The sequence below is a fragment of the Hemitrygon akajei genome, chromosome 12 (genome assembly GCF_048418815.1).
Source record: "Hemitrygon akajei chromosome 12, sHemAka1.3, whole genome shotgun sequence".
NCBI classification, from domain to species: Eukaryota; Metazoa; Chordata; class Chondrichthyes; order Myliobatiformes; family Dasyatidae; genus Hemitrygon; species Hemitrygon akajei.
Window position 1 is genome coordinate 65,157,223 of NC_133135.1, and position 24,255 is coordinate 65,181,477.

At 42.6% G+C, this 24,255-nt stretch overlaps 1 protein-coding gene across 1 annotated transcript in view; it reads left to right on the top strand.

Moving 5' to 3' along the window:
- The window catches only part of LOC140737119 (protein Niban 1-like), a 140,193-nt gene that overhangs the window by 86,308 nt on the left and 29,630 nt on the right, over positions 1 to 24,255 (top strand). The window contains exon 6 of the mRNA XM_073063304.1: positions 23,852 to 23,967. Within this exon, the coding sequence (XP_072919405.1) occupies positions 23,852 to 23,967 (116 nt within the window). The remainder of the gene's footprint in view (positions 1 to 23,851; positions 23,968 to 24,255) is intronic.

Genomic DNA, 24,255 nt, shown 5'->3' on the forward strand with positions numbered 1-24,255 from the left:
ATAGTTCCAGAGGACTGGAAAATTGCAAATGTCATTCCATACTTTAAGAAGGGAGGGAAGCAGTAAAAAAAAGAAATTATTGGCCATTAAGCCTGACCGTAGTGGTTGGGAAGATGTTGGAGTCCATTATTAAGGATGAGGTTTCAAGGTACGTGGAGACACATGATAAAATAGGCCAAAGTCAGCATGTTTTCTTAAGGGGAAATCTTACATGAGAAACCTGTTGGAATTATTTGAGGAAATAACTGGCAAGATTGACAAAGTAGAGTCAGTGGATGTTGTTTACTTAGATTTTCAGAAGGCCTTTGACAAGAGCCTGCTTAACAAGTTAAGAACCCATGATACTACAGGAAAGAAACTGATGTGGTCGAGGACTGGCTAAGTGGCAGGGGGCAAAGAGTGAGAATAAAGGGGGCCTTTTCAGGTTGGCTGCTAGTGACTAGTGGTGTTCCACACGGGTCAATATTTAGACTGCTTTTTCTCATATTATATGTCAATGATGTGGATGATGGAATTAATGGCTTTGTGGCCATGTTTGTGGACAGTACAAAGATAGGTGGAGGGGCAGGCAGGTAATGCTGAGGAAGCATAGGGTCTGCAGAAAGGCTTAGAAAGATTGGTAGAATAGGCAAAGAAGTGGCAGATGAAATACAGTGTAGGGAATTGTATGATCATGCATGTTGGTTAAAGAAGTAAAGGCATAGACCATCTTCTAAATGGAGAGAAAATTTAAAAATTAGAAGTGCAAAGGGACTTGGGAGTCCTCGTGTGGGCTGCCCTAAAGGCTAACTTGCGGGTTGAGTTACTTATTAGAAAGGCAAATGCAATGTTAGCATTCATTTTGAGAGAACAAGAATATAAAAGCAAGGATGTAATGCTGAAATTGATAAGGCATCTGTCAGGCCACATTTGGAGTGTTATGAGCAGTTTTGGGCTCCTTATCTAAGAAAGGATGTGCTGGCACTGGAGATGGTCCAGAGGAAGTTCACAAGAATGATTCCAGAAATGGAAGGGTTAATATATGAGGAGCATTTGATGGCTCTGGGCCTGTACTTGCTGGAATTTAGAAGGGTGGGGGAGCCCTCATTGAAACGTATCAAATATTTAATGGGCTAGATAGAGTAGATGTGTGGAAGTTGTTTCCTATAGTGTGGGAGTCCAGGACCAGCGGGCACAGCCTCAGAATAGAAAGAAGGATGCTCATTTAGAACAAAGTTGAGGAAGATCTTCTTTAACCAGAGAGTAGTGAAGCTGTGGAATTCGTTGCCACAGACAGCTGTGGAGGCCAGGTCATTGGGTATATTTAAGGCAGAGGTTGATAGGTTCTTGATTAGTAAGAGTGACAAAGGTTTTGGGGATATGGGGTTTGAGCAGGGTGATGAATCAACTATGATGGAATGGTGGAGCAGATGAGATGGGCCAATTGGCCTAACTCTGCTCCTGTATCAAGTGATCTTATCATCTTATGCAACATCTGTTTGTCAGATGAGAAAGGCGAATAGGGATTTTTGCCAGGGGTCACTGTTCTCTTTTTGATCTTTGTTAATAAGTTAGTTTTGGAGGTGCCAGCCACTGTTTCAATATTTGCGTATGACACAAAGCTTGACAGTATCAGGGACTGCAGAGGATCATGAAAGTCTGCAGCAGGATATATACATGCTGGTAGAATGCTGGCATGGCAGGTGAAGTTTGATGTGCAGAACTGGAGGTGGATACAATTTGGTCAGCAGAATACGGAGAGGCAACAGAATAAAGGCTTTTCTAATAGGGTCCATGAAGAGGGTGAGGGTGTGTGTGTAGAAATCAGTGAAGGTGGCAAGGTTAGTTAAAAAGTAGTTAATAAGGCATGCACAATTTAGAGATTTTTCCATCTTGGCACAAAGTACAAAAGCAGAGAAGTGATGTTGACCCTTTATGAAAGTTGACTAGTGTGCTCAATTCTGGTTGTCATTGGAGACAGGATGTGCTGAAGAGATTTACCAGGATGTTGCCTGGAATGGAGGTCTGTATTATAAGGAAAGATTGCATGGGCTGGTTTATTTCACTGGAATGTAGAAGGTTGATTGTTGATGTTATAGAAATTTATAATTTATGAACACCGGGGTAGGAGTGGATTTTGGGGGCTGTTCCCATTTGTGGATAAGTTGAAGACTAGAGCTCGGAGATATAGAATAAAGGAGAAAGCAAGTGATACAAGAAAGTTTGTTTTGGCCTAATGGGTGCAACCCGGAATGCACTGCCTCCTGGTGTGTTGGAAGTGGGTTTCATTGGGGCCTTCAAGAGGGAACAGGATACACATATGGTGAGGGAAAATGGAGAACATACTGGGAGGTGAAAGCTCGGGTAGAGAGCCTGCACGAACACTGTAGGCCGTATGGCTTCTTTCTATGCTGCATTCACCCTGATGCTGAACCAGTTAGCCGAATATCAAAAGTTAGCCGAGGCATAATCCATAATCCAGCGGGGCATTACACTGACATTATTTTGGGCTTTTGGTTGTAGATCATAACAGTTCAGCATCGATCCCACAGAAGACCTATCACTCAGGCCAGGAAACACTTGACCAGATATGGCCTCATCTTCAGTTGCACTGAAACCTTTCCTGGGGAATGATACAGGTGCCAAACAAATTTTGGGCTGTCATCAGTTGAGAATGAGTAACTCTGTTGTCAGAGAGACATCATTTTCTCTAAAGACTGGCCAAAGCCAAAGCTCTTTTTCTAAAGGCCTGCTACTGTTTAACGGTGATAGAAAAGAGCTGATATTTATCTGCACTCAATGGAAAATGACTGACTAGATGTGGAGGAAGCGAATACAGTACTGCTTAGACATACCCATTAATCACCCATTTCTAGCACTGGGTAGCATAAATAGACACTCTCTCGCACACTCCATGTGCCATAGTTATTCTGATTAGCATAAATGAAGCTTTAGTATCTTCTGTTTATGTGCCTTCAGCAGATGCAACAGAATCTGTCAGTTACTGAAACAAAAGTAGGACCTTACTGTAAATGCAGGGATTTCATGTAGAATGTAATGCTTTTCCGGAGCTTCCGGCTTGCTGGGGATCACCAAATCTGGCTTCCAGAAGAGGACAGCAGCTACATAAAGGATGACAGTATTGTCATAGAGTAAATCTACTGTAAAACTTTTGTATATGTGCCATGGCCACTTTATTAGGTACACCCGAACGGCTGCTCGATAATGCAAATATCTGCTCTTCACCTGGCAGCAACTCAAATGCATAAAAGCATGTGGACATGGTCAAGAGCTTCCGTTGTTCTTCAGGCCAAACATCAGAATGGGGAGGAAACGTAATCTATGTGACTTTAGCATGGAATGACTGTTGGTGCCAGACATGGTGATTTGAGCATCTCAGAAACTGTTGATTTCCTGTGAAACAGCCTCTACAGAGAATGGGGTGAAAACAAAAAAAAAGATATCTAGTGAGCTGCAGTTCTGTAGGTGAAAATGTGTTGCTAATGAGAGAGGGAGAAGGTAAATGGCCAGACTGGTTCAAGCTGACAGTAGCTCAAAATAACCACACATTACAACAGTACAGTAGAGCATCTCCGAACGCACAACACATCGGACCTTGAAGTGGGTGGGCCACAGTATCGGAAGACCACCCAAGGCTCCACTCTTGTACCAGATGAAGTGCCCAGTGATTGTACATAAAACTAACTTGGTAATAAACCAAGAAAATCAAGGATCAGCTCATAAATGAACAGAAGTAGAATACTTCAGAGGGAAGCTGAAATCCTAAACACAAAAGATTGTCAAAACAGTTGACATGTCAAGACATGACGAAGGCTCTCAGCACGAAACATCGGCTGTTTATTCCTCTCCATAGATGCTGCCTGACCTGCTGAGTTCTTCCAACATTTTGTTTGGGATGCTGAAATCCCCTGGGTTCAGTTTGAACACATGGAACAAGAGAACCCAGAAGATAACACTGGATATGGTGTGTATAATATAATTCACTAGCATATGGCTTCATGATCAAAATCTCTTACAGACTAAGAAAGCTTTTAATAATAAAAAAAGAAATGGACAAGTCTGAAGAAGGATCATCTCAAGTTCTCCACCTGGATCAAGGAGAGAGAGCCAAGACATGATATGTAATGTGGGGAAACTGAGTAGGAATCCCGAGGAAGAAAAGAGAAGAGAAAAGCTTGCAGTGTGTTGTGGGTGAACATTAGGGCTTTAACTACAAATCAAGAAGAACAAAATGCAATTCTGATTGTGACAGTAAGAGCCATGAATAGCTTTTGCTGATAATAAGTAACTTGCAGTTAAGCAAAATAAGTTAAGTAGTTATATATAATTCATTACACACAGTTAATACATGAATACCAGGGTGATAGACAAAGCATGTATCCTGTCTGACATCATTTCCTCACATAATGTCAGTTTGTGGTAAACGGCCTGACAAAGAACCAAAGAAGGAGGCACAAGACTTTTCCTTTATGCTTGTCTAATCTTGAAACTTCTAATGTGCTTCCATTTCACACTCAGCCACTGACTGATCAGAACCACTAATGGTCTTGGTTTGGGATAGGGGGAAAAGCTCAAGGGCTGAGGTGGAACAGAGGAGGAGGAATGGGGTGGAGGTTAGAGAAATTCCAAAAAAAAAACTTTTGTTCAAAAATTCTTCCTCTATGTATTGGTGAAAGAAATGTTTTGAGAAGACATATACTAAAATATTAATTTCTCAGCTGTTTCCAGTCTTCTCACTTACATTTACATTGTAAATAACTATGTCAAATCCACTCAGGGGACTTTACCCCCAAATAAATGTTTCAGAAGCCGAGCGACTGTTGTAGTAATAAACAGCAAATTAACTGTTGTGCTTCCATGAAAAGAATTTTATAAATGGAGTCCTTCAGCCAAACCTGTTATATGAAGTTGGGTTGTACACCAAACGCAATGAAGAAAGTTAGGTTTCCTCCAGAACTTTTAACACCACTGCAAAGAGATGTCCCCTTCAAAAACACTTTTCAACAGTTCAAAAATAACAGTGCTGCAAGATTGTTAAAAATCAGTTTAACCTGCTGTAGAGTCATATTCTGATGACCAGCCAGGAAATTTGACTCTTCACTTTTAGAATTTTCTTTTGCACAATACCTTTTTTCTGCCATAAATACTTCCAAGTAATGTCAATAACAATTTCTTCTCCTGGGTGAATTTTAACCTCATTGGTCTGAAAGTTCACAGATGCTTTCTTACCCGGAGAACAATTAGGTTTCAGTAACCAAATTTCCCTAAAACTGTAGGGCCTATACTTGACATGAAACTCTGTGGCTTCAATGAGATTTGTGATTTGCTGTGACTGTAAATACAATCCCATACAGCTGACTGGACTGGTCAGCACACAGTGGTAGTTTCTGACCTCTCCAGGCCGGAACTTCTGATCACTGCCTGCACTGATCAATGCAGCTCACTCCTGCATGAGGAAAGCCATGCAATCTCCACATGCAAGCAGAGTAGAGGAGCCAGCTGCTGAGACCACAGCCATGAGATTAAATGCTGACAGCCACAAGGACTATTAATAGATTATGAGTCATTTGCTTGGAACTTGACACAGTGACCAATTGCAAAGGGGAATCTGATAATCATGCTCATTGAATCTTGCATTTCTCCATTTGAAGATCTTAGGCTGGTAAATGAATCCATTGGCATTCACCTTTCACAAAAAAAAAACACGTGACAGCAATTTAACCCAAGACAGATGTGCAAGTAATCATTAACTGTTGAAAACAGGTCCTTGTAAAATCATCCAAGGCACTTCTGCGTTCAATTCACCTTCGCATGTCTAGTGGTTCCCAGTGTCAGCACACACACATCTGATGAACATATCATAAACAACCAGCATTCTTTAAGTTTATGTTCTTGCTTATTGGGAGGCTGAAGAGGCTGATGGATTGAGAGAAGTTCCAGTAGGAGGGATGCTTGATGCAAAGGAGCCACAAAAACCCTCCGGGGCTACATCTAGGTTCCCCTGACAGAAGATTGCCACAGGGAAGTGGGGGTGGGGGTGTCTGTGCAGAATAATACCACATCAGTGTAATCTATGACACCTGCACTTTGGGGAAAACTGCAAATCTCCTTACTTGCACAGCAGAATCCCATGGACTCAGAAAATTATACATAGTCTCCTCTGCTTGAATCTGGAGAAACTGTGAGACTTGGCAGAGATCAGAAGCTCCTTGTTAGGCAGTACACTTTTCTCTCTTTACCAGCCTAACGTGTAGCATTTTAGCGCTATATATACCAAAAACACACATTGAGAATATTTTCTCTGCTCAGATCTGTTAGGACATCCTGAGATGACCTTATCAAAAAATGGTTCAAATGTGGATGCAAGCACATCCTTAGCTTATTTGGTCACACACACACACACACACACACACGCGCGCGCGCTAAGAGTCAGGGTTGCTACGAGTACAGTGAATCACTGCCTCCTGCATTTCTTCAAGCTCAGCTTTCAGTTTCTTTCTGACAACAACTGGAACAAGTTTTGGAGGAAATACCACCAGCTGCTTAATCTCAGTGATCTTGGGATGTAATTTTAACTCAAACATTTCATTTCCTTCAAGTACATCTGCAAGTTCATGCAGCAGCTGCACTTGCTCAGTGTGGAACCTGCATTTACTGATGTCTGCACTCTCTCGGGTTTTCTCAACTATTACCACTAATAGCTAATGGGTTACAAAGGTGCTGAGGATCGCTGCAGCAGATCAGACAGTAGCTCTGGATATAGAAACCCTGCACTGCACACTTCTACCTCCAACCCAAGATCCACAAACTGCACCGTGCGGATAAGCTTACTGTCTCTGCCCGCTTCTGTCCCACTGAAGTCCTGTCCTCGATTTCTTTCTATCCCCCTTAGTCCCTCCCCCTACATCTGTGACACTTCTCAAGCCCTTGATCTCCTCAGTAACTTTCAACTCCCTGGCCCTGACCACCATATCTTCACCACAGACGTTCAGTCCCTATGCACTTCTATCCCCCATCAGCAAAGCCATCAACAAAGTCTTTCTTCACAAACAAATCAACCAATTCCTCTTCACCACCACTCTCCTCTGTCTGGCACAACTGGTTCTCACCCTGAAAAATTTTTCCTTTAGCTCCTCCCACTAAATGGAGCTTAGGAAAGTAGAGTACTCTGGGTAAGCCTAGGTAGTTCTAAGGTAAGGACATGTTCAGCACAACTTTGTGGGCCGAAGGGCCTGTATCGTGCTGTAGGTTTTCTATATTTCTCTGTTTCTCCAAACTTGAGGGGTAGCCATAGGCCCAGCTCTGCCTGCCTCTTTGTTGGGTACATAAAACAGTCCATGTTCCAAGCCTTCCCTACTAATACTCCCCAACTCTTTCTCTGCTATGTTGCCGAATGTGTTGGTGCTTTCTCAACCACCTAAGATTTAATCGTCTTTACCTCTAACTTCCACCCTGCCCTTAAATTCACTTGGTCCATCTCTGACACCTTCCTCCTCTCTCTTGATATTTATGTCTCCATCTCTGGGGACAAACTGTCATCTGACATCTTTTATAAACTTACCAGTTACCATGGTTATCTTGATGTAACACGCTGTTAGGTTTCACTGCTGATGTAATGGTTTCTCTGTAATGTTCCACTGCTAAGGTAATGGTTTCTCTGGAGCAGCAATGTTTGGGTTATGACTAGAGATAACGCGGCGTGTTAGCCAATGAGCAGGATATTGTTCTTTCTTGTGTGGGGGTCGTTAATGATGGAAGCTGCTTTTCTGAGGCACCACTCCTTGAAGGTGACTTGGATACTACAGAGGCTAGTACCCATGATGGAGCTGACTAATTTTACAACTTTCTGCAACTTACTTCATTCATATGCCGTAAAACCCCCACCCCCGCCCCATACCAGACAGCGATGCAGCCAGACAGAATGCTGTCCACGGCACGTCTGTAGAAGTTTTTGAGTGCTTTAGGTGACAAACTGAATCTCCTCAAACTGCTAACGAAATATAGCTGCTGTCTTGCCTTCTTTATAGCTGTATCAATATCTTGTGACCAGATTAAGTCCTCAGAGATATTGACACCAAGACACTTGAAATTGCTCACTCTCTCCACTTCTGATCCCTTTATGAGGATTGGCAAGTGTTCCCTCATTCTACCATTTCTCTTTCCACCCCATCTCCTGGAAAATGCTATTCCTTTTTCTCAATTCCTTTGCCTCCGCCGCACCCATTCCTGGAACATTTTTTCTTTTCCAGGACATTAGAGATATTTCTTCAAAGCAAAATTTTTTTCTCTTTCTTCAAAGAATGGTGTTTCCTTCCTTCCACCACTAATGCTGCTCTCACCTGCATCTTCTCTATTTCCCGAACATCCACGCTCACTCCATCTTCCTGCCATTTTAACAGTGATGAAGTTCCTGTAGAGGAGGCCATGGACTGACATGTCAGAATGGGAACAGGAAAGAGAAGTGAAATGGGTGGCCACCAGGAGGTCCTGCCTTTACTGACGGATGGAGCGTAGCTGCTAGGTGAAGCGGTCTCCCAGTCTATATCGGGTCTCACCGATATACAGGAGGCCACACTGGGAGCACCGCACACAGTAGCTGACCCCAACTGACTCACAGGTGAAGTGTCACCTCACCTGGAAGGATTGTTTGGTGGCCTGAGTGATAGTGAGGGAGGAGGCACTTATACTACTGCTGCCGTCGTGTGTGTTTGTGTTATTGGTCCCCATTAGGTCTTTGTTCATAATCCGAGCATGCTTTCCATCTCTTTTTCTTTTCTATTTCTTTTTTTTCTCTTTCTTTTTAGTCCAGAGTAGCCACTTCACCCATGACATGGCTTTCTGGAGATTGTACCTGGCACTTTCGTGGCTTTCTTGGTTGCCAGACCTGAACGTCTCTGATCTGGCCCTCAGCAGATTGCAGATCTCATGGTTCTGGTTGGGGAAGACTCTGAATGATTTTGTGGGGACACACTTGTCTATGACTTTTTCTTTATAAAGTCAGTGACAACCATGGCGTATTCATTCAGACCCACAGATGAATGGCCCAGGCAATGCCATAGCCGTTTCTCTGCCTCCCACGACCACCTCTTTGTTGTCCTTATCACTGGAGCCTTGCCCTTTAGCCTCTGCCTGTATGCAGGTTGAAGAAGGACAGCAAATGATCAGGTTTCCCAAAATGGGGTCTGGGCATGGAATGATAGACATTCATTATCTTAGTATAATCAGTGGTGTAATTTTTTGGGACCTCTGGTTATATGCTGCTGGTAACTGGGCAGGAATTTCTTCAAGCAAGCCTTGTTGAAATCTCTGACAGTGATATGAAATGTGTTGGGGTGGACTATTCATATTTGGTGACAGCATTGTGCAGTATCCGAAGCTCTTGATTACAGTCGGCTGCCGATGATATGTATTCTGCAGTCAGGATCATTGAGGAGAACTCTCAGTAAATAGAATGGTCAGTATTTGATTGTTAGGTGTTCAAAGTTGGGGGAACACGAGTACAACAAAACTGCGACATCAGAGCACCACAGAGAGTTTATCATGAAACACTACCCGCCACCTTTTGCCTTTTCCGAATCAGCAGTTTGGTGCAACCTGTGTACAATGAAGGCTTTGAGTCTGACCACCATCTCTGAGTAATACGCAGAACAGAACAATTCTTCAATTCCCTGGAATACAGCACCTTTGCCTGGAGATCCTCCGTTTTGTTCTCCAGTGACTGCACATTTGCTAACAAGATGCTGGGTAGAGGATTCTCATTCCTCTGCATTTCAGCCAGGCTTGGAGTCCACCCCTCCTGTCTCTCTTCTGGCCATGGCGATGAACCTTCATCCATTTAAAGGTGCTGTACCTGCTTGCTTCAGAGTTAAGTCCACCCTGCCCTTCAGAAGATCGTGAAATCTCTAGTTTGTTAAGTTGGTTCAAAGATATGTTGCTTCATGAGAAGTTACATGCTGCAGATTGCAGTGAGAGTAATTCAAAGGAAGTACAGTATATTTAGAAGTTTTATACATAGCCCGCAGAAAATCACCGTGGTTTACTGGAACCATCTTAGATAGTCAAGTTGTAATTTCTGCCTCAGTGACCAAACAGACACAATAGTAGCTTAATTTCTATTTTCTCCTCTATTACTGTAGCTGTTGCCAACTTGATAAAGAAAGGAAATTCCTTTTTCCATGACTCCATTCATCCTGCAATTGACTTCCTCCAAGTCCATCTTTGTTAATAAGAGGCCTTTGTCGTCTACTCCCAAACTTGAGGCCAGTCTTCTCCTTGGCCATATTTTCTGACTCTAAGTACAATTCTGATAATGTTATTACCAAGCAAGAACCATGATTAATTTTGTTTTATTGTCAACTTCCACTTCACACCCTCTTGAAACTTCGGTACCTATTTCTGTTAAGTGTTAGTCACTGATGAGTAATTAGCCTTTAACTACCGTGGAACAGATGGCTACTTGGCCACTGCCGTGTATTCAAGATTCAAGAAGGTTTAATGTCATTTGCAATACATAAGTGTAAAGGAGAAGGAAATAATTGTTACTTCATATCCAAGGCAGCATTAAAAAACACAATAAATATAAATACATAAGATAGCTTATATAGATAGATTGATTGTATGTCCATAAAGCGATGGAGGCACAGGAGTGACTGTAAATAAGATGACTCTGACAGGAAATAATAAAGTAGTGGTGGTGGGGGATGTGGAGGAGGCAGTTTATAGGTGGTGGAGTTGATCAGCCTTACTGTGTGGGGAAAGGAATTGTTTTTAAGTCTGGTGGTCCTGGTGTGGATGATAAGAGTCCTCCTCCCTGATGGGAGTGGGACAGGATGGGTGGGATCATTCATGATGTTACTGGTACCTTTCAGTATATATGTTGTTGATGGTGGATAGGCCGGTGCCAGTGATGCATTGGTCAGTTTTGACCACCCACTCTATACCCTTCTTGTCCACCGGAGGTGCAGTTTCCATACCGTGTAGTGATGCAGCTTGATAGGACACTCTCTACTGCACATCTATAGCAGGATGTGAGAACAGATGAGTATAGTCCAGCTCTCCTCACAACGTAGAGGCGTGGGTGAGCTTTCCTGATTATGTAGGATGTGTTCTGGGATCATGAGAGTTTGTGCGAGATGGTACTCCCAAGAGTTTGAATCTGCCTGCAGTTTCCACTACTGTGCCACCAAATTAAAGAGGGGTGTGGGTGCCACAAATTCTCCTCGAGTTGATAACCATCTCATTTTGTCTTGTTAACATGGAGGAAGAGGTTATTTGCTTGGCACTAGGCCTTGAGCTCTTCCAGCTCCTCTCTGTAGTCTGTCATCGTTGTTGGTGGTGGGCCCCACCACTGTCATATCATTGGCGAACTTGACAATGTGATTACTCGGGAGTCTGGCCTGAAGTGTGGCAATTTTGCTAATGCATATATCTAAAATTAATAATGTTATTTGAAAATGAGAATGCACACCAAAAGATCGATTGTATAATCATCCGAATTGTATAATGCTTAGGTCATTTTTGATGCAGTGGTTTTGGAAGCTTTCTATCCTCATTATCTCTCTCAATAACTTCCTTTGTTTCTGTTTGAGTGTGGAACATCCTGTTAAATGTTAGGAGTGTTTAAACCAAAACCCTTCAACCCAGTCTGGAAAATTCACTCTCTCCATTCTCAGTCTGAATGGAACCATTTGCAACCATCTTGACCCCCCAAGCTATGTTTCTGACCCCCATTTCCTCTCTATTACAAAGACTTACTTTCACTTCCTCATTATTGGTTGATGTCCCGCAATTAGTCACAGCATTGCTGCCTGCAGTTTTACACTGGCTGCCAGGGACTGGTTTGGGCACTCATTTGAAGGTTTTCTTTGTTCTCTTCTTTTTTTTCCCAAATAAAATCCTAAATGCCTTCTTTATATTCACAATCCGGTACAGAATGTGGTCATGATTTTTTTTTGTCACTGAACATCTTATAGGAGGGGCAAAATGTGAGGAATTAAATCTGAACCAGCTTCTAAATCTAAATTAAGTTTATTCACGTGTAAGTAGATTACCTTGAGTCTTGTAAATTATTGTAATCTACACAGTCCTGTGGACGTGAAGGTGTGGGTACTCAGTTCCCTTTTTACTTCCTTCCCTTAATTTCCTTTTTTGGATGAACTCTGTCTCTGAATTAGATTTACTGGGGGATTTTCCAATGACCTTCAGTATTTGCAAAACCATTCATTCCATCAGGTGAAGCAAAAATGCTCATGTTTTGGAAATGCCACTTTGCCAACATGGGGCTTACTACCTCCATTTCCCATTAGCATTCCCATTCTCTATAGTTGGGAGATGGCATTTGACTTTAAACATCATGGTGAGATCTAGTTGTAGTGGCAAATTTTGTTATTCTGTCGCTTCTCTACATTAGACATTTACTTGTGCCAGAGCAAATGATGGCGGTATTTGCTTATGTTGGAATGAACCACAAGATTTCTTTACCTCCAGGCTGAAGGCAAATTTTAAGAGGGCTGTCGTCAACTGATTATGAAAATCAGTTTTTCAGCCTGACGAGTTCCACTAAAAAGAATTAATGAAACACTGCCTTTAATGAAAGAAAGATAGTATTCATATTGTTTGAACAACAAACACAAAATGCTGGTGGAACACAGCAGGCCAGGCAGCATCTATAAGGAGAAGCACTGTCGACCCTTCGTCAGGACTAACTGAAAGGAACATATTCATATTGTTTGGCCTAGATACTGGATACAGATGAAAATATGTTGTTGAAACATAGCATTGTGTTTAATGTCCACCAGTTATGAAGTTGTCTTTTCCATTGTGATGCCAGTATTTAAAAAATTACGATCCTATTTAAAATGCCAAACAATGCTTTATTTACATATAGTGGTGTGGAACAGCACCACCTTTTAATGTCAAACCTCTCTCCAGCAGACAAGCTTTCTGCCCTTAGGCAGATTTTCCTACATCACCAAACAAATACTTGCAGCAAATGGGATGTTTCGACAGTGCATCACAGAGAGGATGCACTCTCTGGCATTAGGGAGCACGAGTCAAGGTTTTCAGAGAGAGGTGGTAGTCCTGCAGGATGGAACAGTAATACCCACAAAATGCTGGAGGAACTTAGCAAATCAGGCAGCATCTATGTCGGAAAATAATCATTCAACATTTTGGGCCAAGACCCTTCATCAGAATTGGAAAGGAAGGGGTTAGAACTCTTTATGGTGGTTCGTATAAAGAATATGGTAACTTGCCTTTATGACTATCATCCAGTAGCACTCAGCTCCACTGTGATAAAGTAATATTATCACAAATAATAAGCTGCATATGCAATAGAAGTTAAAAAGTAAGCAGTGTAACACTACCGGTGTTTCATACATGGTAAGACCTTGGTGGTAGCAAGGATTTCAGTAGTCTTACAGCCAGGGGGTTAGACGCTGTTTCCCATCCTAACAGTTCTTATCCTAACACTGCAGTGCCTGCTACCTGATGGCAGGAGGGTCGCTGCAGTCCTCACGATCAAATGCCTTGCAACTCCCACGCCAGATGATGATACAGCTGGCCAGGACGCTCTCGATGATGCTTCTGTAAAAGTTAGTTAAAATGTTGAGGGGGGGGGATCTCCTTCTCCCCAATCTCCACAGGAAGTGGAGATCCTGCTGTGCAAAGGTGGTGAAGAATCAGGAAGGAGATTGAAAATCTGGTTGAGTGGTGACACAACAATAATCTCTCATTTAATATCAGCAAAGCTAAAGAGCTGATATTGACTCCAGGATGAAGAAACTGCAGGTCCTAATCAGGGGATTAGAGGTTCACCTCTACTTTCTTTGAAGTTTCCGAAGATTTAGCATGTAAACTAAAACTTTGACAAATTTCTATAAATGTGTGTTGGGGAGTATATTGACTGGTTGCATCATAGCCTGGTATGGAACCACCAATGCCCTTGAACAGAAAAGCCTACAAAATGAAGTGGATAAGGCCCAGTCCATCACGGGTAAAGCCCTCCCCACCATTGAGCACATCTACAAGGAGTACTGTTGCAGGAAAGCAGCCTCCATCATCATCAAGGACCCCCACCACCCAGGACGATCTCTTCTCACCGCTGCCATCAGGAAAGAGGTACAGGAGCCTCAGGACTCACATCACCAGGTTCAGGAACAGTTACTACCCTTCAATCATCAGGCTCTTGAACTAGATGAATAATTTCACTCAACTTCACTCACCCCAACATTTAACTGTTCCAACAACCTATGGACTCACTTTCAAGGTCTCTTCATCTTGTGCTCTTGATATTTACTGCTTACTTACTTATTATTATTACTTGTTTTCCTATTTGTATTTACAGATGACAGTTTATTGTCGTTTGCATATTGGTTGTTTCTCCATCTTGTATGTGTGTTTTTCATTGATTCTGCTGTGTTTCTTTGTAGTTACTGTGAATGCCCACAAGAAAATGAATCTCAGGTTATTATATAGTGACATGTAATGTTCTTTGATAATAACTTTTCTTTGAACTTTGAATAAGAAGGTGGTGGTAGGGGCCAGAGCAAGGGCTGGCAGGTGATTGGTGAGGGGGAAGGTGGAGGGATATGGGAGGGGGGATGATGTGAGAAGCTGGGAGGTGAGAGATGGAAGAGGTAAAGGGATGAATAAGAAGGAATCATATTGGAATAATGGAGATGTCAGTGGTCCATGGATTAAAGGGAAGTAGATGGGGAACCAGAGGGTGTTGATGGGTAGGTTTTAAGGGTGGGAAGAGAAGAGGTGAAAGGGCCACCAGAGTGAAGAGTAGATCTGTCGTGAGATAGTCAGTCCACCAGAGCCACACCCAGAAATACCTGGGACATGGTACAGGTGCTCATAGAAACTTCATCACTTGGTCAGAAATGTGAAGGTGAGACCTTGTGCTCAAACTGCTTTGGTTCTTCTGAAAGTGGTTTTACTTTCTGCATTTGGTCTCCACTCAGTGACAATGGTTGGCTGCTGCATTTATAGTACTACTGCTCCACTTTGACGGAGCAAGAATTAGAGGAGGGATTTCTGCAGTGCCTCCTAATTTATGGAGTTGACGGTTCTGGTTAGATTAATAAAGGCCATGTCTTTTGGGAGTGGTCACATCGGGAAAATCATGTGCTACTGGTATTGGTTAATTATTGTCACATGTACCAAGATACAGTGGAAAACCTGTCTTGCGTATTGTTCACGCGGATCGAATCATTACACAGTGCTCTGAGGTAGATAAAGGCAGAGCAGTAACAAAGCAGAATAAAGTGTAACAGCTGCAGAGAAAGTGCAGTGCAGGTAAACGATAAACTGCAAGATACAGCGGATTGTTGGTCAGGAGCAATGTTCTCTAATTTGTAATCATCAGTGTGCACAAAAATCTTTTGTTGTGCAGTTTGACAAGAACACATGCGCAATAAATTTTATGTATAGAGGTATTAATTTTAACAGCTAGCAAAACACTGTCAATACAAATTTTAATCTCCTCTAGGTTTGATTGTTCTCACTCTCATTCATCTGCACTCTCACAAAACACATGGAGCAGGTAATGAAGGGTTTTCTTGCCGGAGCTTTTGCACACTGTCCATATGTGATTTGCTTGTTAAACGACACTTTAAAAAGTCAAGTTTCCAAATATAACTACACTTCTTCCTTTTTGCAAATTCTCTAGCAACTTTTGCATCACAGCAGTACATGCAGGTAACACCAGTTTCTGTATTGTACATAAATATTTCTCATAGCTGCACCTTCCTGACCTCATGAGCTTTCGGTGTAGCAGTTTCTACTGTTTTATTAAGCCATTCTGCTTTAAATGAACTAGCAGTTCTTTTGCGCACCAGGCTCTTAGCCTCTTTGGAATTCAATATAGTGCATCAATAATTTCTTCAATAAAAACAGTATAAACAAGCCAGTTCTAAAATCTGCAGACAAATCATCACAAACTCCACATTGGCAACACTGTCCGCATCAGAAACCGGAAAAGGAAATGTGATTGTGTACAATCATGAAATATACTTAACATGCCAATGAGGTAGAGGGTGACAACCTTTAGTGCTCAGTTTGAATTCTTTTGTCTGCTAGTAGCAAAAGATGTGTGCGTGTGTACACCTCAGAGGGAACATTGGTCAGTAGTCCATCTTTTGTACAGAAGGTCTGTACAAGAGTCTGATAATAGTGGGATAGAAAATGGATTGACAACTGAACCATTCTGAGTGAAATCTGGTGTCAAACATGACACTTGCTTCATTCTTTTTTGCCACAGTGCTGCAAACAGACATGCCGAGCCCTGTTCGCAGGTGGAACATTCAGGGATATCCTCCAAACCTCCCTGAGGAAATCCGTTTCCCTCTGACCTCTGGCCCATGACAGGCCAAGGTTTAGCAGCACAGGTTGCCGAGAGCCCTGATCTCACAGCATCAGAAACACACAGATGTTCTGCACAGGTGGTGGAAGGAGCTGGGCACACGACAACCAACCATCAGCCGTCATCTGGCCCATCTGTGGGGAGTTGGTGGCCTCCACAATGGACTCACTAGCCATCCCAGGCCCATAAAACTGGGGCTGAAACAAGATGCCTTCTCCCTCCTTCCCTCAGTGACTGCAGTATGACATAGGATGCAGCCACAAAACAAAGAAACCCAAAAAAGAACCTGTTAAAAAAACCATCAGACACCCAATGTGCACAGAAAAAAGAATCGTGCAAACAATCAAAGCAAGCAAATAGCATTCAGAAGTAAAGTTGACCGAAGAAAGTCCATCCACAGACACGACGCAAATGTCATGGAGCAGTGAGCCGAACCAGCCTGTCCCTTGCCCTCAGCCCCAACGCCCTGACCTTTCCAATCTTCCTCGGCAGTTGAATCGTCCAAACCGGGTCGTTTCTCGCTCTCGGATCTGGGCTCTGGGAGGGGGGGGGGGGGGGGGGGGGGTGGTGGCCTGTGCCTGACCTTTACAATTCGGCCCAGCGCTTAAATCGATTGAGTCTCAGGTCTTTCCTCACTCCCGGAGACGGGCCCAGGCTCTGCCTCACTTCTGCTTGCCTCACCTTGGTCCTGCTGCTTCGAATCACTTTCACGTTCAAAGGGATGTACAGGCTATTATTTGTGGTGCTTGTTTACCAGGAAAAACGTTATTAATAAAGTATTTAGTTGTTCCCTTTGTTTTGTTTGTCACTCAGCTTCACCAACACCATCTTAAACAGAGTCTAATGGAGGTATTGTGAATCTATGGTTATGGGTTGCCTGAGTCAGTGATCTTCATATATTCATGGTTAGAACTTCATGTGCACTCAGATGGGTTTGCTGGGACGGTGTGGTCATGGGACACCAATATGACTGGAATGGTCCCAGGGCCGCTGCTACAAGTTTGGTTCGAAGTATTAAGTACAACTGAGTAAGAACTGCACATTTTTGACATTGAGATGACCCGCGAGTGACGAGTGTGCAGTAATCTGCGGCTGAAGTAATCACTGTGTGCGTGTGCGCCAATTCCACTTTTAACACCATTTCCTGTCCATTAAGGAATATCTCAATTATATTTTTGTTTTGCTGATCCAAGCCAAATGGGAATAATGGGATGTCATTTAATGAATAAATTGCTTCTGAGAAAAGTTGAGTTGATCTTACAATAAATAGTCCTGCTGCTGACATGAGATGAGATGAGGATAAGTATAAACATGATTGAGGTTGAGTTGAGCTAAATGTTTCTGTCTTGTGGGTGTACAGTCGTGAGTATGCAGCGGGTGTGAGTGAGTGGAACGCCACTCATTCTAATCTCTGATACCCATTCCTCTTCCTATTTTGAGCAGTCAATGAATATTGAAAGGTGAAGGCTCACAGTTTGTGAAGAAATACAGCTGAAAGCATCATATTGTTTTCATCTTAAAATCTAGTTGGATTATTTTGCCGTGACGGAAGTTTTGTGTTGTATGGATTGTTCAGAGTGTTATGTGTGTAAGAAATGTAAGTACCGTAGATTCCGGATTATAAGCCGCTACTTTTTTCCCACATTTTGAACAGCTTTGAACTCTGCGGCCTATAATCCAGAGCGGCTAATACATGGTTTTTTTTTCATGCCGCCTCGTAAACATTTTGCCTCGTAACAGTAGACCAATAAAATTGATGAGTAGTTCACAGAGGTCCAATGAAATTGTACGATAAATCAAGCGCACTTTCACAATTAAATTATTGTAAATCAGTCATTTGTACTCACCCTCATCAACATGGAAAATACTCGAAGCAAGACCCGAGCGCGTCAGACCCGATTAGACCCGATCGCAATGAGCAAGCGTCAGACCCGATTAGACCCGAGCGCATTGCGCAAGCGTCAGACCCGATTAGACCCGATCGCAATGCGCAAGCGTCAGACCCGATTAGACCCGAGCGCATTGCGCAAGCGCGTCAGACCCGATTAGACCCGATCGCATTGCGCAAGCGTGTCAGACCCGATTAGACCCGATCGCATTGCGCAAGCGTCAGACCCGATTAGACCCGATCGCATTGCGCAAGCGTGTCAGACCCGATTAGACCCGATCGCATTGCGCAAGCGTCAGATCCGATTAGACCCGATCGCAATGCGCAAGCGTCAGACCCGATTAGACCCGATCGCATTGCGCAAGCGTGTCAGACCCGATTAGACCCGATTGCAATGCGCAAGCGTCAGACCCGATTAGACCCGATCGCATTGCGCAAGCGTCAGACCCGATTAGACCCGATCGCATTGCGCAAGCGTGTCAGACCCGATTAGACCCGATCGCAATGCGCAAGCGTCAGACCCGATTAGACCCGATCGCATTGCGCAAGCGTCAGACCCGATTAGACCCGATCGAAAACGCTGCTTTTAAGTTAAAGTCGATCAATAACTTTTCCTGGTAGGCTGCAATATATATATTTTTACCAGTCGCTAGGAGATATTGGAATGTTGTTCGTGCTGTTCAGTAAAAAAGTATATGCAACGTAATTTGTGTTACCGATACGTATGTATATTTAAAAGTAGCGGTGCGGCCTTTACGATTAAAAAATTGATTTTATTTCTAAAATTAGAGCCTGCGGCTAATAATCAGGTGCGCTCTGTAGTCCGGAATCTACGGTACTGTAAAATGTTTGCTTCATGTTGTATTTTAGGTTTCAAATTGATGACATTCTGAAGTTAAATGTATTAGTCAAAAGAGATATGCATTTGCAATATTCATGGGTCATGCATTTCACTGTCTTTGAGTTACAAACCCCATTTCCAGAAAAGTTGGGATATTTTCCAAAATGCAATAAAAACAAAAATTTGTGATATGTTAATTCACGTGAACCCTTTTTTAATTGTCAAAAGTACAAAGAAAAGATTTTCAATAGTTTTACTGACCAACTTAATTGTATTTTGTAAATATACACAAATTTAGAATTTGATGGCTGCAACACACTCAACAAAAGTTGGGACAGAGTTAAAATAAGATTGAAAAGTGCACAGAATATTCAAGTAACACCGGTTTGGAAGACTCCACATTAAGCAGGCTAATTGGTAGCAGGTGAGGTATCATGACTGGGTATAAAAGTAGCATCCATCAAAGGCTCAGTCTTTGCAAGCAAGGATGGGTCGTGACTCACCTTTTTGTGCCAAAATTCATGAGAATTGTTAGTCAGTTCAAAAGGAACATTTCCCAACGCAAGATTGCAGAGAATTTAGGTCTTTCAACATCTACAGTACATAATATTGTGAAAAGATTCAGAGAATTCAGAGACATCTCAGTGCGTAAAGGACAAGGTCTGAAACCACTGTTGAATGCACGTGAGCTTCGAGCCCTCAGGCGGCACTGCCTAAGAAACCGTCATGCTACTGTGACAATTATAGCCACCTGAGCTCGGGAGTACTTCGGAAAACCATTGTCACTTAACACAGTCCGTCGCTGCATCCAGAAATGCAACCTGAAACAATATTACGCAAGGAGGAAGCCATACATCAACTCTATGCAGAAACGCCAGTGAGTTCTCTGGGCCCGAGCTCATCTCAGATGGACCGAAAGACTGTAGAACCGTGTGCTGTGGTCAGATGAGTCCACATTTCAGCTAGTTTTCGGAAAAAACGGGGGTCGAGTTCTTCGTGCCAAAGATGAAAACGACCATCCTGATTGTTATTAGCAAAAGGTGCAAAAGCCAGCATCTGTGATGGTATGGGGGTGCATCAGTGCCCACGGTATGGGTGAGTTGCATGTATGTGAAGGTACCTTTGACTCTGAGGCGTATATTAGGATTTTATAGAGACATATGTTGCCATCAAGGTGACGTCTCTTCCCGGGACATCCATGCTTATTTCAGCAGGACAATGCTAGACCACATTCTGCACAGGCTACAACAGCGTGGCTTTGTAGACACAGAGTGCGTGTGCTTGATTGGCCTGCTGCCAGTCCAGATCTATCTCCTATTGAAAATGTATGGCGCATCATAAAGAGGAGAATCAGACAACGGAGACCACGGACTGTTGGGCAGCTGAAGTCTTATATCAAGCAAGAATGGACAAAAATTCCAATTGCAAATCTACTACAATTAGTATCTTCAGTTCCAAAACAATTAAAAAGTGTTATTAAAAGGAAAGGTGATGTATCACAATGGTAAACATGCCTCTGTCCCAACTTTTGTTGAGTGTGTTGCAGCCATCAAATTCTAAATTTGTTTATATTTACAAAATACAATTAAGTTGGTCAGTAAAACTATTGAAAATTTTTTCTTTGTACTTTTGTCAGTTAAATAAAGGTTCACGTGAATTAACATATCACAGATTTTTGTTTTTATTGCATTTCGGAAAATATCCCAACTTTTCTGGAAATGGGGTTTGTACATTGGTACCTCCTGATGTACAATATCCTGAGCAATAAATTATATTTTTTCTCTGGGCAGCCTCTATTTAATAATCTTACATTTGATTAGCCTAAGCTGCATAAGTAAATCATTTAATATTTATCTAAGCATGCTTGGAACCTGGGCTTTTCAGCTGAGCATCCAATCGAATTGTTATGACCACATTAAAAATGTCTGATTTTCTGTCATTTAGGGGAAGACTAATGAAAATATGAAATGGCATAAGTGTATATTAGCAATCTTATCTACAATTGTAAGATGTGTTTTAATATTTAGAATATATACTCATTGTGTGATTCAGCTGATAAATGTATCAGACAAGCAAGGCCTTTTATTCCCATTGGCAATTTAAAAGAAAGGTGCATTTCTACTTCATTCGAGAAAATGTGATCAGTAACTACAGAACATAACACATAGAAATTGACAGCACTTTACAGGACCGTCAGCACACAATGTTGTGCCGAACATGAAACCTACTCTAGAATTTCCCTACCGCATAGCCCTCAATTTTTCTAAGCTCCGTGTACCTATCAATGAGTCTCTTAATAGACCCTATTGTATCCACTTCCACCACCACCCCCGGCAGTGCATTCCACACACCCACCACTCTCTATGTAAAAACCTTACTTCTGACATCTTCCCTGTACCTACTTCCAAACACATTAAAACTATGCCCCTTCGTGTTAGCCATTTCAGCCCTGGGAAAAAGCCTCTGGTTATCCACACAATCAATGCCTCTCATCATCTTATACACCTCTATCAGGTCACCTCTCATCCTCCATCTCTCCAAGGAGAAAAGGCCAAGTTCACTCAACCTATTCTCATAAGGCACACTTTCCAATCCAGGCACCATCCTTGTAAATCTCCTCTGTACTTTCTCTATAGTATCCACATCTTACCTGTAGTGAGGTGACCAGAAATGAACACAGTACTCCAAGTGAGGTCTGACCAAGATCAAATATAGCTGTAATATTACCTCACGGCTCTTGAACTCAATCCCACCGTTGATAAAGGCCAACACACCATACACCTTCTTAACAACGCTGTCAACCTGCGCAGCAACTTTGAGTGTCCTATGGACATGGACCTCAAGATCTCTCTGATCTTGCATAGTGCCAAGACTCTTAACATTAATATTATATTTTGTCTTCAAATTTGACCTCCCAAAATGAACCACTTCACACTTATCTGGTTTGAACTCCACCTGCCACTTATCAGCCTGGTTCTGCATGCTATTGATGTCACGGTGTACCCTCTAACAACCCTCCAGATTATCCATGACACTCCTAACTTTTGTGTCATCAGCAAACTTAGTAACCCACCCTTCTACTTCCTCATCCAGGTCATTTATAAAAGTCACAAAGAGGAGGGGTCCCAGAACAGATCCCTGCAGAACACCACTGGTCACCGGCCTCCATGCAGAATACGAACCATCTGCAACCACCCTTTGCCTTCTGTGGGCAAGCCAATTCTGGATCCACAAAGCAAAGTCTCCTTGGATCCCATGCCTCCTTACTTTCTGAATGAGCCTTGCATGGGGAACCTAATCAAATGCCTTACTGAAATCCATATACACTACATCCACTATTCTACCTTCATCAATGTGTTTTGTTACATTCTCAAATAATTCAACCAGGCTCATAAGTCATGACTTGCCCTTGACAAAGCCATGCTGACTATCCCTAATCAGATTGTGGCTCTCCAAATGCTCATGAATCCTGCCTCTCAGGATCTTCTGCAACAATTTGCCTACCACTGAAATAAGACTCTCTGAGCTATAATTTCCTGGGTTATCTCTACACCTTTTCTTGAACAATGGAACAACATTTGCAACCCTCCAATCCTCTGGTACTTCTCCCATCCCTATTGATGATGCAAAGATTATCGCCAGAGGCTCAGCAATCTCCTCCCTTGCTTCCCACAGTAGCCTGGTGTATATCTTATCCAGACCTGGCGACTTATCTAACTTAGTTCTTTTCAATAGCTCTAGCACATCCTCTTTCTTAATATCTATATGCTCAAGCATTTCAGTCCATTGTAAGTCATCCCCACAATTGCCAAAGTCCTTTTACCTTCAGTACTGAAGCAAAGTATTCATTAAGTACCTCTGCTACCCCCTCTGACTCTGTGCACGTCTCCGCTATCGCACCGGATTGTAGAATTCCATGGGGTTTTCCTTAATCCTACTCACCTTCTCATGGCTCCTTCAAGCTCTCCTAATTTCATTCTTAAGCTCCGTCCTGGCAACCTTGTAACTTTCTGGATCTCTAAGTGTACCTAGTTTTTTTAACCTTTTGTAAGCTTTACTTTTCTTCTTAACTAGATTTTCTACATCTTTTGTACACCATGGTTGTTTTACCCTACCATCCTTTCACTACTTCCAGTAGAGGCATTGGGTTCATTGTCTGGCAATTCCATTTCCGACTCCAAAGTGTGGAGAAGCATTTTGTTTCTTCCGTAGATGTTGCCTGGCCCATTGAGTTCCTTCAGCATTTTGTGTGGGTTGTACAGCTTTAGATTGCCTCTGTCCTAAATGTCAATTCCTTCCCTTTGAAAAGCCACGTGATTTCTAACGATCTGGGGGAGGGCGTTCCTCTCAGTCCCTTTGCTTCATTTACTTCCCTGTAAACTACCCCATCGCAAACACCAGTCCACTCCCCCTCCACCCCAATCCTCCATGCACAAACCAAAGTTGATTTCCAGTAGCCAGTACTTACCAAAAGGCTTTAAGAGGTGGAAGAAAACCGAAGGATCTGGGGAAGCCGATGGGGACACAGGGAAATCACGTAAACAGGGCAGGAGATCAGGATTGACCCTGGGTCACCATAGACATGAAGTAGCAGCTCTACCTGCTGAACCACTGTGCCATCCACTTCTGATATAATCTACTGGTGATTTGTCGGATATATAGGCCCCTGCCAACTCATGCTTTCTAAATATAGAAATATTTATCAAATGCCATTGATCACATAATTTGCATAACTTTCTCTCTTATTTTTATTCAGAATTTGCAAAGCAAAATTCAGTTGAAGCCCAAGTGTTTTCAGAAGCTATTCAATTCTTCAGGCAGGAGAAAGGTCACTATGGGTCCTGGGAAATGAATCATGGTGATGAAGTGTTGGTAAGTCAATAATGGGCATTAAAGGATGTCACTTACTGTGTTCCTGCAACTTTAGCTGTGGTCTCAGATAAACATATAACAATTACAGCACGGAAACAGGCCATCTCGGCCCTTCTAGTCCGTGCCGACGCTTACACTCACCTAGTCCCACTGGATATAACCATAATGTTCTTCAGCCCATTGAAACCATGATGCATTTTGTAGTACAATGAATAGATATTAAGTATGATGAGTGTATCTTATTGCTTGAGGTAAATAGGACATACTCTACAGGAGTTAGAGGGCCAC